This window comes from Podarcis vaucheri (assembly GCF_965113315.1).
Source record: "Podarcis vaucheri genome assembly, chromosome: 7".
In the NCBI taxonomy this organism is placed as follows: Eukaryota; Metazoa; Chordata; class Lepidosauria; order Squamata; family Lacertidae; genus Podarcis; species Podarcis vaucheri.
In genome coordinates this window covers 56103078-56115094 of record NC_138765.1, presented here as the reverse complement: position 1 = coordinate 56115094, position 12017 = coordinate 56103078, and the positions used below count along the sequence as shown (strand labels likewise).

At 41.3% G+C, this 12017-nt stretch overlaps 1 protein-coding gene across 1 annotated transcript in view; it reads left to right on the top strand.

The window, feature by feature from the left end:
* RPGRIP1L (RPGRIP1 like) overlaps positions 1–12017 on the top strand; it is an 85081-nt gene that overhangs the window by 4191 nt on the left and 68873 nt on the right. The window contains exons 3-6 of the mRNA XM_082232816.1: positions 100–244; positions 2530–2828; positions 6329–6437; positions 10249–10392. Coding sequence (XP_082088942.1) covers positions 100–244; positions 2530–2828; positions 6329–6437; positions 10249–10392 — 697 coding nt within the window. The remainder of the gene's footprint in view (positions 1–99; positions 245–2529; positions 2829–6328; positions 6438–10248; positions 10393–12017) is intronic.

Genomic DNA, 12017 nt, shown 5'->3' with positions numbered 1-12017 from the left:
AGGGCCCATATTCAGCAAGTTTCTGGTATGCGTGATCACATATATGTGTGTGTGTGTGTGTGTGTGTGTATAGTCCCTTGGACATCCTCTCTGTTGCAGAGCCATCAATGGTCCTAAATGTCAAGGCTCGACATGGGATTTCGCGAATCAGCCGAGAGGAGCTGGAAGACCGATACTTTCGCTTGCACGAGGAGAACCTCTTGCTTAAACAACATGCACATAAGCAAGAAGATAAAATTAAAAGGTGAGACTTCCTTCTCTTCTTCTAAAGCAAAAGTTTGGGGACCTTTGCCTCTCAGTGGAATGGTAAAAGATAAGCCTGGGTTAGGTAAGCTGTTTACATACTTTCAGCTATTATTATTATTATTATTTAATACGTTTATACACTCCTCAATACTAAGAAAATTTGTAAGTGGTTCATATAATAACAATATTTTTATACACACACAAATACACACACACACTGAAACTCAGCCATTTATGTGGGATGCAGCACCCTCTCTGCAACTTAACTGGTCTTTAACCTGTTTTCTCCACTGCTACAATTGGCTTTCATGCTCATTCTCATTGTAAACAGATTTTTCTTTGTTTCTGCTGCACATTTGAGGACAGCCTTGGGTTTTAACTACTCTCCTGGTTGCCGTAGCCTACTAGGAATTTCCTCCCATGAAATGAGTGGGATTCCACAGGAGGGAAGGATCACTCAGTCTCTCTTCTATCAACCTCCTGCTGTACAGTAGCTCAAGATCACTCCTAAGCATCCAGCATAAGAACCAAGAGGGCTGGCTGCAGAGAGGAGTATTACTTTCCTCCGTCACCAACCTGTTGTGTTTCTATGCTAAACAAACTGCTGGCAAATCTCCAGGGTGTCTAGTGTGAAGATATGGTGAGCTTGGGGTGGAGAAATGGCACAATCCCTGCCTTTGTTGCCAGCTCGCTGGGCTGGGCGTGCAGGAGATGAAGCCCCATGCTGAATATACAACATCGAAATTGAGTGAGTAGGCAGCTGTGGCTTTATCCTTCTACTGCTAGTCCACTACAGTTCTGTGCTGGGTGCGCAGGAGGTTAACCACCTTGCTGTTCACTTGGAATAGACACCAGGCAGGCTGCTGGAGGAAGCAGGCAGCACTGATTCACTCTCCTGCTTTTTACTCCTAAGCAGAACTAGCCTAGGCAGAACAGAGCATTCCATCAACCATGTATCAGCCCCTCCAAGAGTAAAAAGTAGGTGATGAGGAAAGAACCAAACAAAACCCAAGCTAATAACTTTTGGGGGCTATTTTACAAGGCTGCTTTAGATAATAGTTTACAGGCGAGTAAGTTATTCTGTGACATCTCAAAGCTATTAACTTCCTCCGCATGTATACGTTTGTTCTTTCAAATAAGAAGATTGTCAGTATACTGTACTGAAATAAAGGAAAGCATTTCAAACAAATGAAGTGCGTCTCTATTTTCAGTCTCCCGTCTGGATCTCTTAAAATGAAAAAAAGCCTCCCTATAAAGTAGATACGGCTCTTGAAGATGTGCGACCAATTTTGTAAAGTCTTGAACTTCTCTCTTCCATCAAAGCCACCTTTTCTTTCTTTGTATGCCAAGTCCTTCCCCGAACCCCCCCCCTCAACGCCACCCCACCCCCACCCCACGCCAACCCTCTGCAACCCTATTCATTGCTGGAAGTGTTTTCTGCTCTTGTATGTTACATCACCCCCATGTGCTCTCTCTGTCTTTTGTTCTGGCTTCCCCATGTTTATCAAAACTAAGAGAAATCAAAGGTACAACTCTTGAGATGCCAAAAGCAAAATTTGTATCCTTTTAAAGCTAGATGAAAACCATACCTCCTGCATCCAATTATATCCCACGGCTAACTGTTAAACCTCTCTTAAGCACGCTGGTATTATTTGCTAAGCGTAAGATGTAGCAAGGCGACACGAGCTATTAAAGGCCTGCCTTTGAGCCTGCCCACCTACTTGTTTTTAGAACTGAAATTCGGGGGGGGGGGCAGTCCTCCACTTTTGCACTCAAACTGGAAGCACTACATCAATGGAATGTGTTACATATTGTAAACATGCGTTGGATAGCTTAATATCATATGGGACTGAAGCTTTTATACGTGGCCCCACCACATCCCCAATCTGTAACTATACTTAACAGCATGCAGAGTTCCTCAGGAAGGTCATGCGTTCCAAATTTGAGCAGCATATGGAGTAAATATGCGTCCCTCCCTTTTACTAAACTTTAAATGATAAGCCTTAGGAAACTGTTATTTGTCAGTGCTATAAAGCAGATTGCTATCCAGTGGTTTCAATTATCTTCAAAGAGTTCTTCACAGGCAGTAATAGTTATATCAAAACCTGAAATTTATTATTCAGGTTCTGCACTGAAGTCTTCACAGTGATTATGTTCCTTTCAACAGAATGTTTTTTATGCTTAATTCCCCCCGCCGCCGCCACCACCTTTTTCATCTTATATAAGTTGTATTTTCTCTCTCTCTCTCTCTCTTCCACCCCCCCCCCCCGCTTCCCCCCACAGAATGGCCACCAAGTTAATTCGGCTTGTTAACGACAAGAAAAAAGCTGAGCAAGTCGGTGGCGGCCCCAAGCGGCTGGGTCAGGACGTGGAGATGGAGGAAGTGATTGAGCAGCTACAGGAGAAAGTTCGGGAACTGGAGAAGCAAAATGAAGCTGTCCGCAACAGGCTAATTTCAACCAAGCAGCAGCTCCAGCTTCACGGCCCGCGGCACATGCCCTACAGTTATGTCCAGGCGCGCATTAACACAGGTCTCAAAAAAGCGGTGGAGGGTGTTGGCGTCCAGGAGCGTGCAAAGAAAGGTACATGAGCAAGCTGTCCCCTTTTAAACCCTGACACATTCAAATTATTTGAGAAACAGTGCTGATCAGACCCTTGGGCAGAGGAACAACTGTCCCAGAAGCCAGTTGAAGCAGGTGGGATAAGACAGAGGGAGGACTGTCATCTGCCTGATACTGCCATCTTCTGAGGCCCTTCTTCTAGATCTAGATCTAGAAGGTGGCAACATAAGAACAGGCCTATTCTGTGGTGGCTCCCTGTTCATGGAATGCTCTCCCCAGGAAGGCTCGCCTGGCTCCTTCATTATGTATATTTAGGCACCAGGTGAAAGCATTCCTCTTCTCCCAGGCATTTGGCTAATTATACCATCTATGGCCTTTTAAGCTGGATGGTATTGTTTTGTTCATTATTATGTGGTGTATTTTTGTGGTTTTATACTGTAAACCGCCCAGTGATCTTCAGATGAAGGGCAGTATATAAATTTAAAAAACAAAGCAACTTTTGATAGAATGCAAAAAAAATTAAATCAGTATAAAGCTAGAACAAAATAAAAGCTAATAACATTGGTAGACATAAAAAGAAACCTAACAGATCTCACCCACTAAGAGAGGACAAGTATCAGACTATAGCCCAGAAGACCAGGGTTTGGATACCTACTCAGTCATGAAGCTTTATGGCTGACTGTTGTGGAAATAAAATGGGCAATAGAGAACCATGCTTTGAGCTCTATGGAGGAAAAAGTGGTGTATAAATGCAATAAGTAGATAAATGAAAGAATGAGTTCATTCAAAAGTATGGCTGAAAATGAATGCTTTTGCCTGGTGCCTAAAAGAAGCCAGTGGTGGCACCAGGTGTTTCCCCCTGGGGAGAGCATTCCATAGTTGATTAACCAATTGAGTGAATTTACATAAGTCAGCATGTGGCTAGAATCAAAACTTCTGAATCAGAAGACATGGCTTGTTTCCAGACAGCACACTCATTTATCATAGCAGGCACCCTCTTAAAAGAGGAATACTCTGTTGTGTGGGAAAGATTAGGAATGTCTACTTAAAGATGGTCCTTGGCATCTATGCTTTGTAACATTAAACCTTGGCCATGATTAATTGGAGCAAGCCCTGAATCAAAAGGGTTTGTCTTTGTTGGCTTTTGTCTTTTAAATATTTCAGTCCACAGAGGGACAACACTGGCTGGGGCTGATGAGAATTGGTCCCCAGCAATATCTGGAGGGCCACAGATTCTCCATCCTTGAGAATAGAAGCTTGAAATTTCACAGGTCAAATAGTATCCAAACATAAAGTGCTCAATTTTAAGGTGGAGTTGGCTTCAGCACACTTATTTGCAGCTGCTCCTAAAATCCTCAAAATCTTTATGGGTTTTATCCGACAAAGTTTATTCAGGGTAGTCCCATTGAAATTAATGATCCTATGTTAGTTGTTTCCATCAACTTTGGTGGGTCTACTCTGAATCTGACTTGCATCAGATGCCACCATATGTATTTACCTCCTTCTCATCTATCAGCCCATGAACGAAATAAAAGTAGGTTCTTGTAAAAGCTGGACCCTTGAAAGCAAATTAAAATTATCCTGGCTATCACCCAAAGTAATGAAGTCTTTGCCCAATGCATGCCAAGTATTAGTACAGTGGTGCCCCGCAAGACGAATGCCTCGCAAGACGGAAAACCCGCTAGATGAAATGGTTTTCCGTTTTTGAGCTGCTTCGCAAGACGATTTTCCCTATGGGCTTGCTTTGCAAGACGAAAACGTCTTGCAAGTGTTCCGATTTTTTTCCGCTCCCCCCCCCTTTTTCTAAGCCGCTAAGCCGCTAATAGCCTTTTAGCCGCTAATCCGTTAAGCCTTTAATAGCCGCTAAGCCTTTAATAGCCGCTAAACCGCTACTAGCGCTAATCCGCTAAGCCGCTAATAGGGTTGCTTCGCAAGACGAAAAAACCGCTAGATGAAGAGACTCATGGAACGGATTAATTTCGTCTTGCGAGGCACCACTGTAAATGGAAGAAACATAGCATTATAACATCACTGTCAAGCACTGGATAGGCTAATAAAACTGCTTTAATGCAAACTAAAATCTCCATGAGCTTCCAGAACTTGGTTGAAATCAAATGTAGTAACCCCATTTTCCTGCAAGCCCTTCAGAATCTGTTCCCTGCTAAAACTGTGGCCGAAAACAGCAGTGACTTCTCACTGTAATGAGGAATGTATGCTGTTATGTTTAGAATTTAGACAAACTGGTCGGGATCCAAAAAGCTACTTGCTGCCAAAGGCATGAGTGTGCTCACTGGGTTTTGTTTTACTTTTTCTCCTTTGAATAGCAGCTGCCCTCCATGCCATATTGCCATAATGTTTGTGGAACACCCCTCAACTTCAAAAGAGGATTGTCAAGTAACATTGCAAGGTTGTAATTTTAGAGGAAACAGCTCCAAAACTCCAGAACTCTAGTGGGTATGCTGTGAATGATTCTCACTGGCCTTTGGATCCATGCCACCATTTTTAATAAGCCTATTTATTTATTTATTTATTTATTTAACACAGCATATATGCCACTTAACTGTAAATAAAACCTTGAAGCAGTTTACAAAGGCTGTAACATATGTATTAAAACTGTCAATAAAAAGGTTAAAAACAAGTTTTTAAAAAACCAAAATATGAATGAAGTCAAATCTTAAAAAGGTAGAGTCCATATTAAAATTGTTGTGCTGAAATGAATGGACTTGACTAATTTAGGTCCATCAATTTCAGTGGGTCTCATCTGGGTAGTACTTAGTTGAGTACAGCCTTCAAATTAAAATACATGTTGACATCTAAATGCCCATTGTGTTTAGTTGTATAGCAGTTGCTCTGCATGTAGAAGGTCTTGGGTCCAGTCCCTGGCATAAAGGAAAGCTGGGCTTGAAAAAGTCCATTCCTGAGACCTTGGTTAATTGCCACTGATGGTCAGAGAGGAAAATACCACGCTAGAGAGACCAATGGCCTGACTTAGTTCAGTTTCAAAAATAAGGGTGCCATAGTCTAGCAATAGAGCTCTGCATGCAGAAGGTCACAGATTTGCCTTTGATTCTTTGGCATCTCAAGCTAGAAAGGATATAGAGGGGCAGGGCTGGAAAAATACTTTTGAGTGATGCCCTGTAGAGCTGCTGCCATTCAAGTGACAATTTTGTCTAGATGGAAGAATGGTCAGACCAGCTATATTGCAACCCCAAATGAAGTCACTAGGTTCTGGGCCTTCTCCATAAAACAGGGGTAGCAAACCTGTGGTCCTCCAAATGTTGTTGGACTCCATTTCCCATCAACACTTGCTGGCTTGGTCATTAGTGAGGAATGATGGGAATTGTAGTCTAGCAACTTCTGGAGAGCTTTCCCTGGCTTAAATTCAAGGCTGTTACAAATATAGTAGGATAATGCTCAGTATGTGTGATTACTGCTTATTTTTTTCTCCTTTTAGTCACTTACCTTTCAGTAAACATACTTCTCTGATTTTTCTCATTCCACCCACTACCTTCTTCTTTTAGGAATGAGAATGCAGGATGTAGAAATCCGACCTTTGAAATCTCCACAAGCGTTGCCCCCAAAGTATGGACACAACTTACTTGAGGAAGCAAGAGCAGAGATAAGAAACTTGTAAGACTTTTCTATATTTCTTTATTTTCTGACATCAACTATTTGTTTGGTGTCATCAGTTAACTGACAGTCTAAAGCAGGCATAGGCAAACTTTGGCCCTCCAGATGTTTGGGACTACAATTCCCATCACCCCAGCTAACAGGGCCAGTGGTCAGGGATGATGGGAATTATAGTCCCAAACATCTGGAGGGCCAGAGTTTGCCTATGCCTGGTCTAAAGGGAATTAAAACTGGACTGCCTTTAAGGCAGGAATGGGCTCCTTTTCTCTATCCAAGGGATACTGGATATAGATGAGCAAGGAGTTGATTCACCTCTGTGATGACTCATGAATACTAATGCCTTTGGGCAGAAGAATCTTGTAGCAGCGTACCTTGGATAGTCAAACTTTCATGAAACAAAAAAATAATAGGGGGGTTTAAAAAAAGAAAAGAATGGACTGTTAAAAAAGAAAATGCCACACACACCCAGTTTCACAGCATTTGAAGTTAATAAGCTCTCATATTGTTTGATCTCAGCTTTGAGTACCTGCGTCAGTCACCTTTGATAGGAAAACATATGGTCACAGGAACTGGGGGCATATATAGGCTAGTCAACTTAATAGGTACCAACTGTAGGCAGCTCACAAAATCTTTTTAGTGTGGGGGAGAGTGCAGTAAAGAGAGATAACAAGACACCACCTCCTGAAATGCCGTGGAACAAATCTGTGGTTGCCTCAGGAAGGATTTTTTAAAAGTCTCCTGTTAAGAATATTTTAGGAAATAAGACTTTTACTGGTCTTCTCATATTTTGGCAATTTGTTGCCTAGGGATAATAAAGCTCATTTTCCTGCCCTGATATTTTTGTAATAACTGCCCCCCCTCACCACTGCTTTGTAGCTTAAGTGAATGTTAAGTATTCAACCCCCCCCCCCACACACACACATTGCACATCTTCTGATTTTCCAGTTGCCAGGACTTGAACACACAGCACATCTTGAACCTCTGACCAGGGGAGGATTTTATCCGTACACCTCTGTGGAGGTTAACGAAGCTGCATATAAGTTACCAAAAAAATGCAGTATAAAAATGTATTTAAAACAGACCTTAAAATATCCTGAATACAGATCTTTAAACAGCAGCACATAGATAATAATGTATCATAAAATGAATAATTCAGACTTAGCTTATTATTATTTCCCCATGCAAAGGTTTAGGCATTATCCTATGGAATTGCTTTTGTTTAGGCAAATAGTTATCAAATTGTTCAGTGGTACATGGTAAACATCTTAAGCCTCCAGTCCTATACAGACTTATGTGAGTGTAACCATGTGCAACTCTAACCATGTCTACTTAAAACTCTAACCATGTCTACTTAAGTCCTGTTGCATTCAGTGGGGCTTACTGTTCTGCTTGCAGCCTAACTCAATGAACTCAGTAGGGCTAACTATTGAGTAGGCATACGCAGGATTGCACTGATATTTATTTGTTGAATTGATAGTTGCACACAGTATAAACATTTTCATATCCAGTGTTGCACAGTAAGTTTCAAATATGTACAGTTCTACAGGCCAAGCACAAATTTATTACAATACAACTCGAGCGGCTAGTTCAAAATAACCGTGTCTGATGGAAATCTCAATAATGAGCATATAACTTACATGAAAAATGTGTGGGTGACACTATGTCATACAGTGAATTTATGCATATTCAGAAGCATTACAATTTATTAAATATCTCTTAGATCTTAATATCCTAATTATCTCTTAGAAGCTCCCATGGAGATCCTCCCCCCCCCAAAAAAAAGATCTTCCATGGTTAGTCTTTCCAAACTAAAATAAATGTTATTTGAAAAGCAGCATGGAGACTCATATTGAGATGCCATGGAGTGAAACGAAAATACTTTGTACATGCAATTGATTGTTTTAGCAATCAATTGTAATTATTTTAACATAGTGTAGCGGCATTCATGTTTTTCATAACTGGGAGCTAGTAAAGTGTTTATTTTATTTATTGGGGATCCTTACATCCCACCATTTGAAGGACAAGGTTCTCTCAAGGCAGCTTACAAAGGAGGATAAAGCACCACATCAAAACCAGAATGTGTTACCGTTAACAAGAGCTTTTTAAAAACGCCAGTTACAAAACATACTAAGTAACCAAACAATTAAAACTCTGTGTTGCAAACAATTATCAGTAATATCCAAGGCAGCATGATGACCAAGTACAACAATGCAATATCAATATAAACTCTTTATATAGTCTATTCGGAACATTGAACAATATGAGAAACCAAATAGAAAACATGGAACCAAATAAACATAAGTTTTATAAGTCTCCGAAAGTCTTTGTGGACTATGCAAGTCTCTGAAAGAAGTAATGGGTCAGATTCTTATCTGATGAAAGCAAGGCATAAAACTTTGTTTTATGACGTCCAACGCTGCCAAAGTGGTCAGCAAACAGACGTAGTGAACAGTGATTCTGGATATACCCACTGTTTCATAGAGGACACTATGGAAAAGTCTCTGTCCCTGAGGCCACCAACCTCATCCTCCCTAATGGTGAACAAGAGAATAGGACCCTTGACCTCTCAAGACCTGAGCATTTATATATGCAGGCTGTCCTTCAAACTGTGTTCTGGAGAACTCTCCACTTCTTCTGATCAGTATCAAAGTGGGTTATCAAAGCGAATGATGGACAAACTTCCCTAAAAGAAGATTAGCTGGGTCTGGTGCAGCAGGTGCGGCTTTTCCTGGACTAGCAGAGCTTGACCACGGGTGTTTATGTGGGTTTCTGTAATGCACTCTAAGTGGGTCTTTGCTTGTACTTGATCCAGAAGCTACAGTTAGGGCAGAATGCTACAGCATGGTTGCTGGCAGGGAGTAAGGCCCTATCAGCATATAGCACCTCTGCTCAGAGAGATGCACTGGCTGCCTATTGCTACTGGGCCAAATTCAGGTTGTCATTATTGGTATATAAAACCCTCAAAAGCTTGGGACTAATTTACTTGCGGGCTCACTTTACCCATATAAGCCCACTTGACTGCTTCAATCTGCGGAACCGGCAGTGTTACAGTTGCCACATAATACTCATTCCGCACTTGTAAGAAATTGATATTTTTGTGTGTCAGCACCTATACTTTGGCACTCACTGCCTACTGACATCAAGCAAGTCCATTCCCTGTACGATTTTCAGCACCTGTTTAAAACATTTTTGTTTTGGCAAGCCTATCCAGATGTGTGTTTTATTTCTTTTCAGCGACTAGTTATTGGTTTTAATCACTTTTTGGATATTGTTAGATACTCATTTTTAATTCTTTTGTATCAGTAATGTTAATGTTTTATTTTAGATTTTTTTAAAGCACTTGGAAGGGTTTATTTTTGCTTTTTGTTTGATAGGTAAATAAATAAATAAGGGCTTGTTCACACTACTGATAGATCAGTGTGGAGTCACTATTAACTGGATTTACTTCACTGCATTTGTGAGGCCCATCGCTTGTGAACTAACTTGACGCCCTAGATCAGAATCCTCTGTGACAATGAAGAACTGCCTTAGAAAAAAGTTGCCCTGAGAAGAATTCCTAAAGGATGCAGGTGTAAATTTTGGGTTTCAATTTAGAAAGCTTTGTTGCCTTAACAAAACCTAGCCTGTCATACCGCAGTTTCTTTGCCTGTTTCACATAACCTTCTCAACTTTGGGTGGCCAGTAAGAAGTAAACCTCTTATAAACATTTATCTACCTGGCAGAATATGTGTTTCATTCTAGTTTCCCATTATGTTAAGCGTAAAGCTTCCGCTTTTTAACTGACAAACTCAAAGCGCTTTGAATGTTGCAGGGAGAATGTGGTTGAGTCTCAACGGGCGCACAATGAGGAGTTGGCGCAGGCAGTGGAAATGCTCAGAAGCGAAATACGGAAGAAGGAAGAGGAGTTTGAAGAAGCTCTCCTGCAGCTGAAAGAGCAGCAGGCAACTGGCCAACGGTAAAATGGGATGGAAATGCTCTCAGCTCATAAGTTGTACCCAATTGTGTGACAGTAAAGTAATTGATTTACTTGCACACGGTTTTATTGTGCTGCTCTTGCAAGCATTTGCATGGGGAACATCAGGTATTACTTTACCTGTTACTGGCCAATTGATATACTAGGGTCGCTTTCTTGATGACAGAACTAACAGGGCCAATCAAACCCAATTAATTACATGCAAATGAATGGACTCCCATCATGTCTCCAAGGCTCAAATGTGCATGAGCAGAGTTGCTTACTATATGGGTGGGGGGTTATGAGAAGTGAATGCTGCCAGTGGTAGGGGAGACTGGAACAATGATTTTACAAATTCCTGCACTGGTATAGCATCTACAGCAAATTGGCAGCAGGACCTGATAGCACTAGAAATGCAAGCTCGGAGCCCAAATTCCATATTCCATGCTTTTTTGTTGCCACAGCAGTTCAAAATAAACTGCTGCAAGATCTCCCTCTCACACATGCACAGTAAAAAAAAAAAATCAACCCTGGATCACCCCAGCATGAAATCTCACCAGGACCATGCTGTGCAGAAGAAGCAATCTGGGCAATATGGGTTGCATGTAGATGGCTCGGGTCATCCCAGATTGTTCGGAACAACAGATGTTTTCATGTTGGAAAAACATGGCTCATGAATTGTCCATCTGGAGTCTTGTTTTCTTAACAACATTCCTAGGTTCTATCATTTGCATGGGTACTTGTGCTCACGGTAATATATTTTAATTCTACTCAGTTCCATTTTTGCATTCCCTAAGGTCACTTAATCTGCAGCACTTTGGGTCAGGATGATTTAGGCCAAAAACATAGAAAGGCAAGATGGGAATATTATCTAGTCAAAAGGAAAACCTCTTAGTTTCTCTGGTTTTGGGTGGCTAGCACTGGTAGCAAATGCTTGCAAGAAAGGACTACTACAAGCCCTGGACTGTGTTGTTGTCTTCCCCCATTTCCTTTACCTTCTTCTTTTGCACCTTTAAAAAAGTGTTTGGAAGCTACTTAGGCAACCTTAGTTCATTTAAAACTGGGGGTCCCCAACAAGGCACTCTTGGGCACCATAGCTCCCTCATGTACACTCCTTTGGGACTATCATTCCACCCTCTGGTTTTCTTTTTCTATGTTTTGGGTCATTGGGAGCTGCCCTACTTTTTTTGTTTGTGCTTTATTTAGGTGTTTGTCTGCTTCAAGTTGTGGGAAGTTCTGAGCAATGTCAGTTTTTTTCTTTTTTTAAATGGAAGTTTGTGCTGTTTCTTAGATTTTCAAATGTTCCTCAGGCACCAAAAAGTGGGGAACCCTAGCTTAAACTCTGGTTAGTGACAACAAACCAGAATCTGAAATGAATCTGTATGGTTCTGACACTTTCTCACAAGCCATCGTCTTAACAAATGACAGTTCCTTGAGTTTACGTGTAATGGGAAACTGTGGTTAGTTTAAAGTCAAAAGAATAAGCTTTCCACCTTTTCCCTTCTGGCATGCAAAAGAAAAGGAGAGGAGGAAAGAAAGTGTGTGAGCCTCAGACTCGCTGTACTTTGTTCTCCTGGTGGGAGACCATGGTTCCCCATTAGGTCTGAACACTGCCAAAGAGTTAGGCA